At 38.9% G+C, this 20,845-nt stretch overlaps 1 protein-coding gene and 1 non-coding gene across 2 annotated transcripts in view; both read right to left on the minus strand.

The window, feature by feature from the left end:
* ALKBH8 (alkB homolog 8, tRNA methyltransferase) overlaps positions 1-20,845 on the minus strand; it is a 47,992-nt gene that overhangs the window by 18,077 nt on the left and 9,070 nt on the right. The window contains exons 4-8 of the mRNA XM_066360753.1: positions 16,249-16,380; positions 15,027-15,122; positions 13,788-13,892; positions 12,204-12,274; positions 4,648-4,754 (exon numbers count right to left, since the gene is read on the minus strand). Of these exons, the coding sequence (XP_066216850.1) occupies positions 4,648-4,754; positions 12,204-12,274; positions 13,788-13,892; positions 15,027-15,122; positions 16,249-16,380 (511 nt within the window). The remainder of the gene's footprint in view (positions 1-4,647; positions 4,755-12,203; positions 12,275-13,787; positions 13,893-15,026; positions 15,123-16,248; positions 16,381-20,845) is intronic.
* TRNAG-GCC (transfer RNA glycine (anticodon GCC)) lies at positions 17,285-17,360 on the minus strand. Its single transcript has one exon. It is a non-coding gene; the product is annotated as a tRNA-Gly (tRNA).

A 20,845-nucleotide genomic window follows, 5' to 3' on the forward strand; every position in this document is an offset into this window, starting at 1 on the left:
ATATTATTTAGCGGTAAAAAGAAAGAAATCTTGCCGTTTGTGACAACATGGATGTGCCTTGAGAGCATTACGCTAATGAAATCACAGAAAGACAAATACCACTCTTCTCACTTATATGTGGAAAGTAAAATAAAAACAAATTATAGATGCAGAGAACAGCTTAGTGGTTGTAAAGTGGCAGAGGTGGAGTGGATGGAAGGTTGTGAAATGAATGAAAATAGTCAAGATACAAACTTCAAGTTATAAAATAAATTCTAGAGATGTAATGTACAGTATGGTGACTATTTAAATGATACTGTAATGTTTATTTAAATGTTACTAAAAGAATAAATCTTTTTTTCTTTTTAAGTAAAAGAGGAGATAATGAGACAGACTCTTGCATGTGTCCTGACCAGGCATCCACCTGGCAACCCCCATTTTGGACCGATGCTTAGAACAACCAAGCTATCCTCAGGGCCTGGGGCCATGCCCAAAACCATCAAACCACTGGCTGTGAGAAGGAAATTGAGAGAGTGAAGGAGGAGAGAGAGAAGAGAAGCAGATGGTCACTTTTCTTGTGTGCCTGACTGGGGACTGAACCCAGGATGTCTGCAGGCTGGGCCAATGCTCTATCCACTGAGCAAACCGGCCAGAGCCAAATAAATCTTAAAAAAAAAAAATGTAGTTGTGTGGTGATGGGTGTTGACTAGACTTACTGAGAACGATCACTTCACAAATTATATATTGAGAATCATTATGTTGTGCATCTGAAATTAATGCAATACTTTGTGTGTATGTTTGTGTGAGAATTAAGTCTCAATTTAAGAAAAAGAATCAAAATTCCCAGGTTGATAGTTTTATAAACTGTACCATAATTAATTAACTAATTAGTTCAGAGTACTGAAAAGAAGTATTTTACAGGTCTTGATGCTATATTTAAAAGCATTTTATTTCATTTTCCAAAAATTAAGTTTTGAATATTTGATCTTGTATGCTACAACCCTGCTTTACTCATGAATTAGTTCTAGCACTTGTTTTGTAGATTTCCTAGGATTTTCTATATCTACAATCATAAAGAGTTTTACTTCTTTCTTTCAAATCTGTACTTTTATTTCTTTTTCTTGACTTGTACAATGGATAAGACATCTATATTTACTAGAAGTGGTAAGAGCAGACATCCCTGCCCACTTCACTGTCTCAGGAAAAAGCATTCCATATCGCACTATGAAATATGATGTTCACTGTGGGGTTTTCATAGGTGTCCTTTATCAGATTGAAGAAGTTTCCTTCTTGTCCTACTCTGCCAAGTTTCTATTATGAATGGATGATGAGTTCTGTCCAAAACACTTTCTACATCAATCAAGATGATTATATATTTTTTCTTCTTTGTTCATTCTATGTGGTGAATTACAATGTTTTGTTCCCGGATGTTCAACCAATCTTGCAATCCTGGGATAACCTCCAGTTGTTCTTGATATATTTTCTGTACATCACAAGACTGAATTTTCTAATGTTTTTTTAAAGAATTTTTCAAAGTTTTATTTATTGATTTTAGCAAGAATGGAAGGGTGAGAGAGAGTTCGACAAAAATATCAATCTGTTCCTGTGTATGCCCTAACCGGGGATTAAACCGACAACCTGTTTTTATGGTTCACGTTTAGGACAGGTTAAAAAATTCATTCACATGTTCATTTCCTTGAATTCTCATAAATACATCAGCTAAAATCTGTAAGCAGGCCAGTATTAATAAGTATACAACTCAGGCCCTGGCCAGTTGGCTCAGTGGTAGAGCATCGGCCTGGTGTGTAGAAGTACTGGGTTCGATTTCCAGCCAGGGCACACAGGAGAAGCGCCCATCTGCTTCTCCACTCTTCCCCCTCTCCTTTCTCTCTGTCTCTCTCTTCCCCTCCCAAAGCCAAGGCTCCATTGAGCAAAGCTGGCCAGGCACTGAGGATGGCTCCATGGCCTCCGCCTCAGGAACTAGAATGGCTCCAGTTGCATCAGAGCCATGCCCCAGATGGACAGAGCATCACCTCCTAGTGGGCTTGCCAGGTGGATCCCAGTCAGGTGCATGCAGGAGTCTCTCTGCCCCCGCCCCCCGCTTCTCACTTCAGAAAAATACAAATAATAATAATTATTATTATTTTATTATTATTTTAAATACAATATATGTAAATTATAGCAGCTCAGCAGGTATTTTAAATACAATATATGTAAATTATAGCAGAGTGATGCTTCCCTCTCAAAAAGCTAGAGATGTATTCCTGCCAGAAAAGTATAACCCATTTCTTTCAGATTAGATTCAAACAAACTCAAATTGAAGGACACTATAAAAAACAACTGGCCTCCTTAAAAGTGTCAATGTCAGGAGACAGAGAAAAGTTGAGGAACTGTTTCAAATTAAAGATGACTAAAAAGAATTAACTGACAACTAAAGGTAATTCAGGATCATGAACAAAATCCTAGATTAGAGGGAAAACAAATCCTGAACTACCAACAAAGAGTCTCTACTTGACCACAGTCGCCTCTGAGCCTAATTAGGCTCCATATTTGGGCATGTCCTCCGAGAGCCCAACTTAACAAGATATCTGCTGAGTCAGTGTAGCCAGAATTCCCACCCTTGATAGCCCATCATTGAGAGCTGACCAAACTCCTCGTCCCCCCTATTCCCCATCTCATCACCCTGGCCTGCCTTCAACAAGAATCCTGTGTTTATTTAGCCAGACACCCCCTTACTACTGAGGCTTCCTTAGTAATTTGTCATCCACCAAGCACCATCCCCAACCCTGGGCTCCTGGGCTACAAATCCTCACTTTTCTTTGTTGTCTTTAAAATTGGGCCCAGTTCTATTTTGAGATCTCTTTCCCCTAATGCAACAGTTCCTGAGTGAAGTCTGGTTTTCCAATAGGTTCTGGTTTTTCTATGACAGTACTATAAAGTACAACTACAAAGTTAAAAATTGTGTAAGAGTATGTTAAGAGTATTTTATCAATACTGAATTTCCTGAATTTGAGGACTGCACTGCAGTTTTATAGAACAGAAGTTGGCAAATTTTTCCTATAACAGGGCCAGATACTAAATATTTTAGGTCAGGGGTCCCCAAACTTTTTACACAGGGGGCCAGTTCACTGTCCCTCAGACCGTTGGAGGGCCGGACTATAAAAAAAACTATGGACAAATCCCTATGCATACTGCACATATCTTATTTTAAAGTAAAAAAACAAAACGAGTTCAAATACAATATTTAAAATAAAGAACAAGTAAATTTAAATCAACAAACTGACCAGTATTTCCATGGGAACTAGGCTCCTCTCACTGACCACCAATGAAAGAGGTGCCCCTTCCAGAAGTGCGGCGGGGGCCAGATAAATGGCCTCAGGGGGCTGCATGTGGCCCGCGGGCCGTAGTTTGGGGACCCGTCTTAGATGTTAGAGGTCACCACATACAGCCTCTGTTGTATATTCTCTGTTTTTGGTTTTGTTCTTCACAACCATTTAAAAATGTAAAAGCCATTTTTAGCTAAAGAGCTGTATAAAACAGACAGGGCCTGACCGGGCGGTGGCACAGTGGGCAGAGCATCAGACTGGGACGCAGAAAACCCAGGTTCGAAACCCTGAGGTTGCTGGATGAGCGCGGGCTCACCAGCTTGAGCGTGGGGCCACTGGCTTGAGCATGGGATCACAGACAGGACCCCATGGTTGCTGGCTTGAGCCCAAGGTTGCTGGCTTTAGCAAGGGATCACTCACTCTGTTGTAGTCCCCTGGTCAAGGCACATATGAGAAAGCAATCAATGAACTAAGGTGCCGCAAATGAAGAACTGATGCTTCTCATCTTTTTCCCTTCCTGTTTGTCCCTATCTCTGTCAAAACAAAAAACAAACAAACAAAAAAACAGACAAGGGTTGAATTTGGCCCATAAGCCATAGTCTTTCAACCTCTGATATAGAAAATGTCCTGCTCTTAGGAAACATGTAATGAAGCAACTTACCCTGGTAAGATTCAGCAAATATAATCCAGAGGATCCTTGGGTTACAACAGTCTCGACATAACAATGTTTCATTAGTTTATAATGCTCACTCTCATAAAAATTTAAAAAAATTGAGACATGAGTGTTTCAGCTTATGCTGTTAGCATCTTACTTTTTTTACACTCATTTTTTGGTCATTTTTCTGTTACTACAGTAAATGTACAGTACCGTATATTTGTGTCCTTTTTTTTGGCTTAGTTGTGTTTTTATGTTCTAGATTATGATTTTACAACTGTGTTAGGATAGACTTACACCGGGTGTGTTTCTACTTACATCAAAATTTGGGTTACATCACTGTCGTAGGAAGGGAACTGTGTTGTAACCCAAGGACCCCCTGTAATGATAACATGTAAAAGACAAAACTCATGGCAAATGTTCACAACTGGTAAATATGGGAGAAAGGTGAAGATAGTTCACACTATTATGCTTGTAACTTTTCTTTAAATTTGAATTTTTTCAAAAGTAAAGGTTAACATTAAAAAAAAGCTAGGAAAAAAAAAAAGCTAGAGATGTCCCTGGGGTTTTAATCCCAGAGGATTCGATGTGCAGGCACAGGCACTGTTCTGGTGACTCACAGAGGAAAGAATGAGAACTCTCACAGAGCAAAGGGTGTCCTGTCACCAAGGTCATTTCAGTACATACCCATGAGTCCAAAGGTATCTAGATTCTCCTGTCATCACCAGCAAACTCCGACGAGGTAACATAACTGGCACTGTGACACCATCTGGGTGCTTAAAATCCATGACAATCTTGAAGTAAAGGCAAAAGCATAAAGATTAATGCGAAGTGATATGCAGTCCAAGGAAAAGACTGAGTCACTGATTCTGGCTGCCTTTCTAGGCTAACAGAGATTACAGTATGATAATGTTTGCAGAATGGCATAGCACAGTGGTTCTCAAACTTTTGTGGACATAAAAATTAACTGAATGATGAATAAACATACTTCATCCATAGAGAGACTAAGCAGGTACAGGGTGAGAAACTCGGGAATCTGCATCTCTAGCAAGCGCCCCAGGAAATTATGATAGTAAGGCAGCGGTCACATGCAAGGACTCTGGAGCTGAAACATTTATATCCTGGTCCTCCATTTACTAGCCATAGGACCTGGGACAAGCCATTTAATCTCTCTGTGCCTCAGCTTTAAATAAATGATACATACAATGATATAAATCACAGTAGCCAGCACACGGTAAATAAAAAACTAGTAGCTATTATTAATAGAATTACAATAATTAATAACTCAAGGAGAAAATATTATTAGGTGCAGATTTCCATAGAATCCATTTAGCTTTTAAAGTCATGAAACATTTTAGATAGTAGAGGCTAACTTATAAGAGATAACCAAAGAATTCATAAACATTTTCAGTCACTCTTCCCAAGTGGTGCTCAAATATTATTATGAACAGCAACTTATAAAAATACAGTACCCAAGAAAATGCTTTTGTTGTCAGGAACCCAAACACCAAAAGAATTCAGTCTAAGCCTAGCAGCAGCTGACAAATGTGAATTTTAAAAGGCACACCATTGGGTTTACAAATACTTTTTAAAATCTTTTTATTAATTTTTTGTGTTAACATGGATTTAAGTGTCCCACTCAATATAACATCCTCAACCCCCACCCACATGTCCCCCATTACATCACCTTTACCCCCTCCCCCTAACACTCCTCCCCCCATCCCTCTGGGACTTGCTGTCCTGTTATCTGTATCTCTGTGCTATGTATATATATAATTTCACTAATCGCTTCACCTTCTCTGATCCCATCCCCTCATCCCCCTTCCCTCTGACAGCTGTCCCTCTGCTCCCTGTGACCCCTCCTCTGCTTCTACTCCATTCCTCAGTTCACCATGTTCATTAGATTCCACTATAAGTGAGCTCATATAATATCTGTCTTGCTCTGCCTAGCTTATTTCACTTAGCATAATAATCTCCAGGTCCATCCATGCTGTTGCAAAAAGTAAGATTTCCTTCTTTTTCACAGCCATATAGTATTCCATTATGTCTGTGTACCACAGCTTTTTAATCCACTCGTCCACTGACGGACACTTGGGCTGTTTCCAGATCTTGGCTATTGTAAACAATGCTGCAATAAACATGGGGGTGCATATCTTCTTTTGAATCAGTGATTTGGTATTCTTAGGATATATTCCTAAAAGTGGTATAGCTGGGCAAAAGGCAGTTCAATTTTTAATTTTTTTTTAATTTTTTTTTTTTGTATTTTTCTGAAGCTGGAAACGGGGAGAGACAGACAGACTCCCGCATGCGCCCGACCGGGATCCACCCGGCACGCCCACCAGGGGGCGACACTGCCCTCCAGGGAGCGATGCTCTGCCCCTCCAGGGCGTCGCTCTGTTGCGACCAGAGCCACTCTAGCGCCTGGGGCAAAGGCCAAGGAGCCATCCCCAGCGCCCGGGCCATCTTTGCTCCAATGGAGCCTCGCTGCGGGAGGGGAAGAGAGAGACAGAGAGGAAGGATAGGGGGAGGGGTGGAGAAGCAGATGGGCGCTCCTCCTGTGTGCCCTGGCCGGGAATCGAACCTGGGACTTCTGCACGCCAGGCCGACGCTCTACCACTGAGCCAACCGGCCAGGGCCGATTTTTAATTTTTGAGGAATCTCCATACTGTTTTCCACAGTGGCTGCACCAGTCTGCATTCCCACCAGCAGTGCAGGAGGGTTCCCTTTTCTCCACACCCTCACCAGCACTTGTTGTGTGTTGATTTGTTAATTAGTGCTATTTTGCAGGTGTAAGGTGGTATCTCATTATGGTTTTCACTTGCATTTCTCTAATGATTAGTGATATTGAGCATTTTTTCATATGCCTATTGGCCATCTGTATGTCTTCTTTGGAGAAGTGTCTATTGAGTTCTAGTAGACAGTCAACAGAAAGTCTTCATTAACAAAATACCTAATCACCCAGGCCACTCAGTAGCAAAAAGTATGAGAAATATTTACTAATGAACCAATTTCTTATAAAATTAGTGCTTGCCCAAATATTTCTCTTTTCAATACCAGCAGCTATCTCTACTCACTGAGGTAACTTTTTTGTCAGTCTTCCATGAATCTTTTTTTTCTTTTTGTGACAGAGAGAGACAGAGAGAGGGACAGATAAAGACAGACAAACAGGAAGGGAGAGAGATGAGAAGCATCAATTCCTCGTTGCAGCACCTTAGTTGTTCGTTGATTGTTTTCTCATATGTGCCTTGACCAGGGGGCTAAACCAGATAGAGTGACCCCTTGCTCAAGCCAGAGACCTTGGGCTCAAGCTGTTGAGCCTTGCTCAAACCAAGTGAGTCCACACTCAAGCTGGCTAACTTGGGGTTTCGAACCTGGGTCCTCCGTGTCCCGGTCTGACGCTCTAGCCACTGCATCACCGCCTAGTCAGGCAGTCTTCCATGAATCTTAATGCTATAAATATTAGCCAATGCAATGCAAATACTAAAAAAAAATTGAAATCACAATCCTTACAAAAAATAGAAGACTTCCTGAAGCTGATGAAAGGGATGTCATTGAACCACTTAACATCTGAAGATTTAGCAGAGTGTTGCAGTAATATAAGGTTATAGTAATTAAATATATAGAAATATAGAAAAGCATGGAAGATATATAAAAGTAATTAAGATATAATATTAAAATCAATTAAGGAAACTAAATAAAGTTAGCCATCTGGATAGGAATTAATATAGTGTGTACAAATATGATAAACAGACTGACTTTCGAGCAGGGCCCAGTTAGTGTGTGTATGAAGTTATATGATATATAGATAAGAAGTGGCTTGATGTCATAACTCTGTAAATTAACATAAACAAAAAGCTTCCCTAGGAACACCTTAAAAGTGGCTTGATGTAACATTTCAGTAGATTAACATAAAAAGGGCTCCCTGCGAGGAAATCCCAAAAAGGTGGTTTGAGGTGATAATCCTGTAGATTGACACCTGTTAGAAGGTGGTTTGAGGTGGTAATCCTGTAGATTGACACCTGTTAGAAGGTAGGTTGAGGTGATAATCCTGTAGATTGACCAACCTGTTAGAAGGCAGTGGCCAGAAAAGGTACTAAAGCTAAGGGCACCCCCTGCTGCGGTAGTAGCCCAGACTCCAACATGAATGTGGACTGTCTCCACACCGCTCTGACCAAAGACAACCAAGTAGAGCACACCAACTGGCCCCTTAAGCTGTATCAGGCACGCCATAGGATTTGTGAGTAATAAATTGCCTGTGTGATTCTTGCAACTAACTTGTGTACCAGTTGTGTCTTTCCTCTGGTGGCGTTAGTCTTGGCACTGATAAGTAGAATCCTCATAGCTGCCTCAAGAGTAGTCTTGAAGAGGCTGTCAGCCCTGCTGATAACCAGGAGTGTCCCACTGCATGGGGAAGTCGAATCAGGGATGCCTGATTGACATAGAGCTTGGGCTCTTGGGACAGAGTCAGGACTTTTATAACTGAAGAAAAAAATAAAACAACAATGGTATGCAATTGGTGCTTGAAAATTAAATAATTTGGATTATCAAAGGATTAAGAGAGACTTTGGAAAAACTGATTAAGACTTTAATAGGTTTTGGGGGGAGGGAGGCTCTTTATAATCAAGACACAAAATTAGTTGCTGTCATATTTTAAATACTAAGACAAAGGTATATGACTCATTCTTTGTTCTGTAAATTAGTGATTATTTGAATTACAATCTGTTGTTAAATTAAATATTTTAAACTAGCCATAATTTTTTGTTTCATTTTTCCAGATATTTTTTTCTGTGATATGTTTTCATTGATGTGATTTCTAATTAATTCATTTTTTGTTCTAGATAAGTCTTAAAAAGTTTTTTTCTTATTTATGAGAAAGTTTGGTTCTAGTTTTAAATAGATGCCCATTCATCTTCATCCTTAGGTGACCCATTCTTATGGTACTCGCTGAACTAATTATCTGTCCATTAACATTCCTAGTTCATTATCACAAGGAAGTTTAGGTCACGAGTGTATCTCAAAGCATGTATGTGCAACAAAGGTAGGCAGTATCTGGCAGCCGAACAAACCCTTCAGAGAAGGAGTACTTAAGAGCAAAAGTCTACTTGACCTCACAGGTCGTGGTGCACCCTACCCCTTGTTGGATATTTCCCTATGCTAGTCCTTAGGTAGGAAAGAAGTAAACATTTGAGAGGGAAAGAACCTGGTTCTTTGATTAAGTCACTGAGCTAACCCAACAAATTAAAACTATAAAATTTAAAACAACTTGTTATATGAGATGTTAACTTGTTTTTGTTGTATAATCATTTTTAATTGAGTTTTCTGCTATAATTTGCAGCTAAAAGTGTCCTAACATTTATACATCATATAACGTATACATACAGCTATAATACCTTTGGAGACACAAAAGCATTATAGAAGATTACAATCTAATTGTACAGGGAAAATTAATGAATTTGAAAATTTCTGGTCACTATGAAATATACAGCATTTTTTAGATGAACTATAAGTGTTTTAAGAGCATGTTCAAGTAGTCATAAAGATAAGGCATTCAAGTTATATTTAAATAAAAGTTAAGAATAACACATGGAAACACCTTGTATTAGAGTAACAGTTAGGAGATATTAGAAATTGTGTGACGGAAGAAAGTAAAGAGTTAAACATAACCTCAAGGATTTTAGCCAAGGAGAAACAAACACTAATAACAAAACAAAATAACGATGCCACTGACAAATTATTACAATGAAATGAAAGCTGCAGTAGACACTACAGTAAATTTCTTAAAACAATTAAGGCTGTCAAGGATGAGAAAACAAAGAGAAAAGGACAAAAGTATGGGCCCCAGATTCTAGGTTTGGGGCAAGAAGCTAGGAGAGAATTAAAGTCATTATACAGCATCAAAAACACACAGAACAGCACAGGATGCAACAGTGTGTAAACGCAAGAAAAGATGAAAGTCATCCTTCTGGTGACTATCTAAAATCCAATTTCAAGGTCATGAGAACATGTACTTTCCCTTGTCATAGAAGTAAAGCTTTCAAGTAAGGAACCCAGGAAACAGCATTTATTAAAACTCACTTAATTCCCATCACAATCCTTCAGCCAGACACGAGGTATTATTAATCCCATTTTATAGATGGAATAAAGGACCCCAAATACAACAGGCTGTTTTAAATAATATAATAAATTTAAATGTTTAGTAAACATTTTTTTTCAAAATTGAAGATTTACTTTCCCTTAAAAGCTATCTTTTATAAGAAAATCTACTATTCTTTTTTTAAATTTTAATTTATTAATTTTAATGCGGTGACATTTGATAAATCAGGGTACATATGTTGAGAGAAAACATCTCCAGGTTATTTTGACATTTGATTGTTGCATATCCCTCACCCAAAGTCAAATTGTCTTCTGTCACCTTCTATCTGGTTTTCTTTGTGCCTCTGAAAATCTACTGTTCTTGACATACTTATAATATGCATGCTTTCCTGCTATTATAAAGATGGCTTTAATCAACAAATTCCATCATTCAAGTTGGCAGCTGAAAACTACATGCCCCTGGAGACAATATATGGCGACAATGATAACAACAGATTTTCAGGGCAACTAAAGGGCAAGTTGTCCTCTCTTGACAACTTTTACTAAACAACTGCATAATGACCTTGTAGGGTATTGAAGGAACCCATAGTTCCCTTTCCTCATATTTCCCTATAAGGGGAGAAAATTTCCATAGCAGTGAAAGTATAGGGGTGACACTGGTTAATAAAATTATAAAAGTCCCAGGTGCACAATTCTGTATATATCATCTGTACACTGCGCTGTGTGTTCACCACCCGAAGTCAGGTCTCTCTCCATCACCATTTATTCCCCCTATCCCATCTCCTACCATCCCCACTTCTTCCCTTTGGTAAACACCATACTGTTGTCTGTCTATGAGTTTTTATTTTTATTTCTTTGTTTATTTTTGCTTTTTTGATAGTTTCTTTAGCAATTTAAGTAAAGTGCAGCTATAGAAATAAGTCAATGGATAAACATGAATCTCTTACTCTTCATATGTAAAAATAAAAAAATTACCCTGTACTACTCAAAGTTTTTGAAAGGAATGAATCAGGTAATATATGTGAAAAAGTTTATCAAAATTCCAGACACATTTTTGTTTCCTTTTGTTGTAGCCTGCAGCTACTACCTTTTGCCACTAGATGGCAATGCTACTTCAGTAAATTACTCCACTAAGGGAAGTCTGGATTTTAGTTAATATTTAAAAGTAAAATGTTAGGGTTTCAGGTAGGTGGAAGTGGGCAAAGAAGAGATAAACAGGGATGGAAAGAGACTTTTCTTTGGGCATTGACTGCACAATGCAGTGTACAGATGATATTTTATTGAGTTGTACACTTGACTGACACCTGTGTGTCACCCCAATAACTTCAATTAAAAAAGTAACAAATCCCCCTGGCTGGGTAGCACTGTTGGTCGGAGCATTGTCCCAATATGCCAAGGTTGCAGGTTTGATCCCCAGTCAGGGCACATGCAAGAGTCAACCAATGAATGTACAAATAAGTGGAGCAACAAATCAATGTTTCTCTCTCTCCCTCTCTCTAAAATCAATAAATTAATTTTTTTGTTGTTGTTGTTAAGTGAGAGGCAGGGAGGCAGTGAAAGACTTCCACATATACCTCAACCAGGATCCACCCAGCAAGCCCCCTACAGGGTGATGCTCTGCCCATCTGGGGCCACTGCTCCATTGCTCAGCAACCGAGCTATTTCAGCTCCTAAGGCAAGGCCATGGAGCCAATCTCAGCACCCAGGGCCAACTTGCTCAAACCATTTAAACCATGGCTGTAGGAGAGAAAAAGGGGAGGCGGAATAGAGAAGCAGATGGTCACTTCTCCTGTGTGCCCTGACTGGGAATCGAACCTGGAACTTCCCCTCATCAAGCTGACCACTCAGCCAACTGGCCAGGGCCAAAAAATTTTTTTAATAAAAAACAAAAAAATAAATAAAAGGAAAATGTGTAATAAATTAAATTACAGGGCTTTTCCTGGTATCTGATGAGCTTACAGATAAAGCTTTGACACCTAAAAGAAGTGATAATTTCACATTCTGTAAAAAATAAGTGATAATGGGGCCTTTACTTTTCATTTTTAAAATCTCAATTCATCTGAATTAAGACATATGGGAAATCCTATGAAAAGGGGATTGTATAAGGTAAGACATTTGTTGATAGCTAATGAAAATGTCTAAATATTTACCTCTGAGCCCAAACTGAGAGAAATGATTTCATCCTCAAAAGCAGAATGTGTGTCAATATGAGCAGGAATTCCTGAGATGAAAGGTAAAATGACATGTTACTTCATTTTTGCTTTTAATAGATTCAAGACCACTCTAAATGCAGCCTCACAATATTATGGTGAAAACACTGTTTGATAATCAGAAATATTCTATAATTTTAAAGGAAACTTTTAGGGTCAATGTGACTAAATAAAGTAAACTAAATATACACTAGAAATGTATTAACTTCATATTCAGGTGCCACTGAGACTTGATTATAAAGTCAAGACTTGAAAGTCACTGTTTAACCAGGACATTTATTCAACCCCAGTCCAAAAGGAAGATATAAAGATAAATAATAGTCATTTTTTCACTTGAACACTGGATTCCCAAGAATAAAAGTAATAGCCCAGGTGTTAAGGCTCAGCATACAAATAATTAAGATATGGTTTTCTCCACCACTCTCAATCTATGTTAACTGAGCATCTCTTAAGTGAGGGAAGTCTGCTACATGGTGAGAGTATATAAAGTAAATAAAACAGTCCCTGTTCTCAAGGAGTTTACAGACCAGTTTTAACCCTTTTAGTACAAACGTTCATGCATGTCCTTGTGCTTCCTGACCATCCATTGTATGATCGGACAAAAATTTTACTTTAAAAGTGTAAGGCAACATTAAAAAAAGGTGAATGTATGTTCTTGTTTCCAGAAATTGGTTATCAAACAAACATGATTTTAAATTAATAAAACTGTAACTGTAACTAATTTCATTTTTTGATAAAAAACTCACTCCTGAGGGTTGGCAAGAATGAAAAAAACGCACTACTCAACAGGTGAAGGCTGAGGGGTAAATAGGCAATCATAATACATGGTGATGAATGCAGACTGAAAAGAGATAACCCAAAACTCCTGCCACTAATAAAAACTTTTAAGATAATTCAATTACTAAAATAGCAGATGAAGATGTTGCTAACAACTGTAAAAAAAATCAATAACCTAAAGATTTTTCACTAAGATGTCATCCTAGAACTGTCTTCCACATTCTCAACAGAGAAAAAACAGGACTAGATCATCCAACCAATTAGCCTTCTTCTCTGCACAGACATACTAATTCAAACTATCACAATAAAGCGGGTAGCACAATAAAGTGAGTCATAGTCTTTTTGCTAGTGGAAAGTCTTGCCTTCAATTTGTAAAAAGTGCAACACCTGTAACGCGTGATGAAGCAACGTGCAATAAAACAATGTATGCCTGTATCTGTAAATTAGTTAGTTTCTTCCATTATACCTGTTACCTCTGTTTTTAAAGCAATCCTCTCTCTCTCTCTAAATAAAATATTGAGAGTGGAACCAAAAAGTCACAAATAGCAATTCTGTCAGTTTGTTTACACTTTGAGATGCAAGTTTCTCAAGAGATTGATGTAGATTTACAAAGGATTAAAGTCAACACAGCAAAATAAGCAGTTACTCTAAGAATCTGAGCTAAAAATAGTATCTTTGATCTTTGAAAGTTACATAATCTACTTAGCTATGGAACTTGACTGTAATTTTAAAAGAAGAAATACTCACCATGCCCAGGTTCATATTGGTTCACAGTCAACTGGTCAGGTTTATGTCTAATGAAACCTTCCTTCAACCATTTCTCCAAAATACTATCACAAGCGTCAGGAAGACCTGAAGTCATTTGTCATAAAGGTAAACATATTACAATATTTACTTGGCATGTTATACCCAAGAATAAAAAGTAGTCACTGTGATAAAAAATAATACAGTTTTAATTTACTAATCAGATCCAAACAAAGCAAAATAAAAATAAAACCTTCCTAAGAATCTCTTAAAGTATTATACTGACTTTATCAAATTAAACATTCAAAAATATCAATTTTGCTGACTATAAGTTTGGTATTTTGTAAAACAGCAATAAAATTTACTATATTCTGTACTGGAAATAAACTCAACAAAGAATTCTACCAAATTATATACAATATTCTACCAATATTATATACATATTATGTTATAAATTCTTATTAATAAATTAGACAGTCATTAGAAAAAAAGGTAAAGTATATAAAAAAGAATACACGGGAAAAGAATATCAATGGCCAACGTCACTACTAAACAGGTAATTATAAAGTTTAAAATGTTACAATCACCACATGTACGTCAGGGCTGGGGGAAAAGGTGCACACTTGGTAAGAATATTGGGGTATATTTGCTTTAGGGGGCAATTTGTCAGCACCTATTAACATTTTTAAACAAATATAACTTTGACACAAATCTAATTTACTCATTTCCCTTTAGAAATTCTTCCTTGGTACATCCTATGTACAAAGATATTCACTGAAGCGCTTCTTATAAAAGCTAAAAACTAGAAATAAATGTCTATCAAAGGGAATTAACTGAATAGGCCAAGCTATATCATAAAGGGACATAAAAAATTTGGAATAACATATATAGTATATGAATATATAATTTATACAATATACTACTACATACTAACAACTATACACTCTTATCTTTGGACATAAAATCATTTTGTAAGGGTTTGGAATGCATCTACTAAACTGTGAGTGGTACTACTTCTAAGAAGTACAGAAGTACGGATAGTGTTCAGGACACTTTAGCTTTTATCTGCATGTATGAAGTTTTTTAACACAAAACTGCACTATTTAGCTAATTAAATGTTTTAAGTTTAATCAACTGTTTGAAGTTTACCTAAATGTGACAAATGAAACACCCTCAACTATGATATATTTCTAATATATTAAATCTCTTTCTCTGAGCCAGCATTTATTAACAATTACTTACCCCCATGTAACGGCTTATCTTTATCTACATTGTTATTCTCATAGTGAAATTCATAACCAAAATGCTTCACTCTTCTGTGTTTTAAGGATTTTTGAACTGTATAAAGAGAAGAAAGTAAACCATTTGGGTAAAAAAGAATCTCATTCCTTCAATGGTGACTTTGTTAACTGCTGAATTACTGCTAAATTTTATGCTAATAAAATTAACCATTCTACCTCATATCAGCTGTTCTTTTAAACCTAAAATTATAACAAGCACTTAAGAGTTTCACCCAGTAGTGGGGCTCAGCCAGCTCGCACCAGTTCGGCAGAACCAATACTCCATTTTTTTGTTGATTTTGGTTGTTAAAATGGCACTTGTAATCAGGGTTCTCTCTAAGGTGGGCGCATGGGCAGCCGCCCAATGTGGAAATCACACATTTACATTCCTTACTCTTTTTAACGTTCATCTGCGCAACAGCGTATCATAGTGCCCGAAGTGATGTTCATTCCATCCATAGGTGAAAAAAATTGCAAGTGAGGACGCCAATCAAGAAGCAATACGGAAATATCTTAAATAACAGTTTTATTGTTTCTTTTGTCAGGTGTTAATGTTTTTTCATTAATATTTTAAAACTCTTATAACAATCTAGTTTTGTGTACCTTTTTATTGTTTTAAGTATTAAGTACATGAAATAATAAACTACCTTTTGATATATCATATTTTTTATATTTAAAACAATCATGAGGGCAGAGAACCGGTTGTTGAGTTATTTGAATCCCACCACCAGTTTCACCTAATCAATCTGAAAGAGCTCAACACGTTCACTGCCAGTCACAGGACTTAGTGATCTGGGAAGAGCCAGAGTAACCAATGTGTGAATATCTCCAGGCGGCTCTTCCTGCATGGTAACGGTATATATGGCAATGAACTGCTGACTCCTCACAGGAAATCTGCCTTAAGGAGGAGAGGATCAAGTAAAATAATCTAGATTAAAATGGAAGGTCTACAAATGATGGCTAATATTAATCACTTTGAAGTTTAAAATTAACAGCTATATAAATGTTATTTATTAATGCTACTAAGATTTGTTGGTGTGACTTGTCTAACATTGAATCCAGACTATTTTAAGTAATTTTGAGGAAATATCAGAGTTTTAATGAACCAAAGGAGAAGAAAATAAAAATCAGTAATATGACATTTTATACACTTTTAAAAATCACATTAGAATTGTTTTACTCACTATTTTGATTGTCTGTATCTTCTGTCCAATTAACACTTTCCAAAAGCAGTTTCTCATCCTCAGAAGAAATAATTTCTTCCACTATTTTGAGGCCTGGAGGTAAGGCCTGAAGGCCCAACTCTTTCCATTGTGCTGTGGGAAACCAAATTAAAATAATGATAATACAAAACTTAAAGATCATATATACAAATAACTCTGCCCACCATCATTTATCAGTTCATTAAACTCACAATCCTCATTTTATGAAGTAAGAATGCTAACACGCACAACACATTAAAAGTGCTAAGAGGCCCTGGCTGGTTTGCTCAGTGGATAGAGCATAGGCACAGTGCGCAGACATCCGGGGTTCGATCCCCAGTCAGAGCACACAGGAGTAGCAACCATCTGCTTCTCTTCCCCTTCCTCTACCCCTTCTCTTTTGCTTCCCCTCTGGCAGCCAGAGGCCTGACTGGTTCAAGCATTGGCCCCAGGCACTGAGGTCTGCTTGGTTGCTCTGAGCATCAGACTCAGAATCGACTGAGGATAACTCGGTTGATTCGAGCATTGGCCCCAGACAGGGGTTGGCAGGTGGATCCCAGCCAGGGCACATGAGGGAGTCTGTCTATCTCCCCTCCTCTCACTAAATAAATAAATAAACAAACAAAAAATAAATAAATAAATATGCAAAACAAAGACCAAGACAAAAATTGTGGTTCATTTTATCCACTGCAATTTTTTTTTTTTTTTTTTGTATTTTTCTGAAGCTGGAAACGGGGAGAGACAGTCAGACAGACTCCCGCATGCGCCCGACCGGGATCCACCCGGCACGCCCACCAGGGGTGACGCTCTGCCCACCAGGGGGCGATGCTCTGCCCCTCCGGGGTGTCGCTCTGCTGCGACCAGAGCCACTCTAGCGCCTGGAGCAGAGGCTGAGGAGCCATCCCCAGCGCCCGGGCCATCTTTGCTCCAATGGAGCCTTGGCTGCGGGAGGAGAAGAGAGAGACAGAGAGGAAGGAGAGGGGGAGGGGTGGAGAAGCAGATTGGCGCTTCTCCTGTGTGCCCTGGCCGGGAATCGAACCCGGGACTTCTGCACGGCAGGCCAACGCTCTACCACTGAGCCAACCGGCCAGGGCCTATCCACTACAATTTAACAGCAAGCAGAATAATACAGTGGTCCCTTGTCTATCTCAGGGGTTAGGTTCCAGAATCCCCCCACGAAAGGTGAAAATTCACAAAGCAGCGACCTTATATTTATTTTATTATTTATATATATTTTAAAGCTTTATAAACCCTTCCCACACTCTTATAAACCTTTCCCACCCTCTTATAAATACCTCCTATGCTCTTACACACTTTCTACACTCTAGAAAATGCTTATTTAACTGAAAAAATAATAAATATATAAAAATATCTATATACTGCAAAATCCTGCAATATAGCAAAAAAATCCACAATTAGATATATACAATTTAAAAATCATGATACAGTGAGACTGCGAAAAGTGAACCTCAATATGGCGAGGGACGACTGTATCTACTTAAATATTCTGTTTAAACATATCCAATTAACACTTTCCAAAAGCAGTTACTCATTCTCAGAAGAAATAATTTCTTCCACTACTTTCTCACTAAGAAACAAAGTTTTCTGGTCTGGTTAAAATGGAAGTGTAGATAAACACAGTACTCTAACTAATCCTACAACCACATCAAAACCACAACTAAACTATGTACAAAACAACCATCACTCAGAACTGCCTGAAATCTGGCTGAACAGCAGTCCTACCACTAAGGATACATAAAGATATAACACTGATACTGGTAGGAAGAACAGAGACATGGAACAGGGTGATCCCACAAACAAATGTGGTAGTTAAAAACTGGGAGGGATATCGCAGCTGTGGAGGTCCCCTTGAGTGTGAGAGAGGTTACAGTCCCACACCAGGCCCCCCATCCCAGGGTTCCAGTGCCAGGAAAAGGTTCCAGTGCCCCATAATTTCCAGCTGCAAAAAAACCAGTGGAGGTCGTGACTAAGTGAGATGGAGGAACGCTGGAGTCCCAGGAGTTACGCTTAAAGGGCCCACACAGAGTTACAGGGACTTATTCTGTTTGAGCCCCTGCACTGAGACAGCAGCTCAAAGGAAGCGAGGACATATGGGGAGGAACTGAATTGTCCAGCATCAGAATGAGAGCTGGAAGGCAGCTTTGGCCAAGATAGAAGTTGCTGACAAAGGCCATTGTTCCTTTTCTCAGCCCTCCCCAACAGAGCCAGCTGGATGAGCACCATATCTGGGCCCCCATCTACCTGACTATAACTGTTGGCCCTGCCCTGGTGATTCTGAGACCTCACCCCACCCTACTGGCAGGCCCACCCAAGCCTGTTTCAGTGGCTTTTCCATACAAATGCCCTGTCTGGACTCATGTTTCAGATTCTTCTAAAATCTCTCAAACAGGCAGCATCTGGCCTCAGCTTGTTCCATACCCCTCACTAAGTGGCCCCAGGCCTGGGACAAGCAGCAGCCAGCCTGGGTTTGCATCTTGGCCTCCCCTGGGAACTTCTAAGCCCAGGACAAGTAACAGCCATCTGAAGATTGCTTTAGAGCTCATGCCAGGTGGCCCCAGGCAGGGCCCAGGTGGCAGCTAATCTTGGACTACACCTCCCAGGAGGCCCCGGAACCAGCACATCCAAAGGATAGCTTCAGATTAAGTCAAACCACCATCCAATCACCTCCAAAAACAATATACACAAATGGCAGGCTCAGTGGGCACCAGAACCCTGCTGAAGTAGGTCCTGCTCTATGGGGTGGGCCCCTGCACAGCTGATCATCCATGGTGGTTGAAGTTAGTCCTTGCAGCTGGTCTGCCTAGGGTTATATTCCTGCAACTGAGGTGCCAATAGCAATCAAGACTCAACTACAACAGGAGGGTGCACACAGCCCACACAGGCAGTGCACCTGGAATGTCCAGCTCAGGTGACCAAGGAGGCTGTGCCACTGACTAGACCCTACAGGACATCTACTATGTAAAGTCATTCTACCAAGCCCAGGAGATACAGCAGCTCTACTTAGTATGTAGAAACAAACACAGGGTGGCTACCAAAATGAGGAGACAAAATAACATGTCCCAAATGAAAGAACAGAACAAAACTCCAGAAAAAAGGAGACAAGTAATCTATCAGGTACAGAGTTCAAAACACTGGTTATAAGTATGTTCAGTGAACTAAGGGGAAGAGTAGATGAACTTAGTGATTACTTTGACATACAGATAATAGACATAAAAACAAAGATAGAAAATATGAAAAAGGAACTAGTCAGAAAAGAAGATACATGAACTGAAATGCAGAATGATTATAGGGAATCAATGGTGGAGTAGATGAAGCAGAGAATCAAGTTAGATATTTGGAAGATATGGAAGCAGAAAACATCCCATCAGAACAGCAGAAAAAAAAATGAATCAAAAAAAATTTTTAAATGAAGTTAGTTTAAGGAGTCTCAAGGACAACTTCAAGCATTTCAACCTTCACATCATCATGGTGCCAGAAGAAGTAGAAAGAGAGGTAGGAATTAAAAACCTATGTGAAAAAATGATGGAAAACTTCCCTAACCTGATGAATAGACACACAAGTCCAGGAGAAGCAGAGAGTTCCAAACAAGATAAACCCAAAGAGGCCCACACCAAGACACATCATAATTACAATGCCAAAGATTAAAGATAAAGATAAAATCTTAAAACAGCAAGAGAAAAATAGTCAGTTATCTACAAAGTAGCTCCCATCAAACTGTCAGTTGATTTCTCAACAGAAACTTTGCCAGCCAGAACAGGTTGAAAAGAAATACTCGAAGTGATGAAAATTAAGATTCTACAACCAAGATTATACAGCAAAGCTATAATTTAAAATCAAAGGACACACACACACAATAAATAAATAAATAAATAAATAAACAGATAAAGAGCTTCCCAATAACAACAAAAAAAGCTAAAGGTGTTCATCACCACCAAACTACTATTAAAAGAAATGTTAAAGGGTCTTCTTGAAGGAGGAGGAGAAGGGCTCAAAAGTATCAATAATAAAATGGCAATAAATACATACCTATCAACAATTACTTTAAATGCAAGTGAATTAAATGCTCCAATCAAAAAGACATACGGAGCTGTAATGGGTAACAAAACAAGACCATTGCGTATGCTGTCTAGAAGAGACTCACTTCAGATCAAAAGACACACACAGACTGAAAGTAAAGGTATGGAAAAAAGATAATTCATGACAACAGAACAAGCAGGTCTTCGGTGGTTGGCTCACTGGTAGGGCATTGGCCTGGCATGTGGATGTCCCAGGTTCAATTCCTGGTCAAGGCCCACAGGAGAAGTGACCATCTGCTTCTCCATCCCTGCCCCTTCTCTTTCTCTCTCTCTCTCTCTCTTCTCTTCCCATAGCCATGGCTCAATTGGATAGGTTTGAGTGCATCGGCCCCAGATGCTGAGGATGGCTCCATGGAGCCTCTGCTTCAGCAACTAAAGAAAATCACTCGGTTGTGAGCATGGCTCCAGATGGGCAGAGCATCCACCCCAGACAGAGATTACTGTGTGGATCCCAGTCAGAGCACATGCAGGAGTTTGCCTCT

Source organism: Saccopteryx leptura, chromosome 1 (genome assembly GCF_036850995.1).
Source record: "Saccopteryx leptura isolate mSacLep1 chromosome 1, mSacLep1_pri_phased_curated, whole genome shotgun sequence".
NCBI lineage: Eukaryota > Metazoa > Chordata > Mammalia > Chiroptera > Emballonuridae > Saccopteryx > Saccopteryx leptura.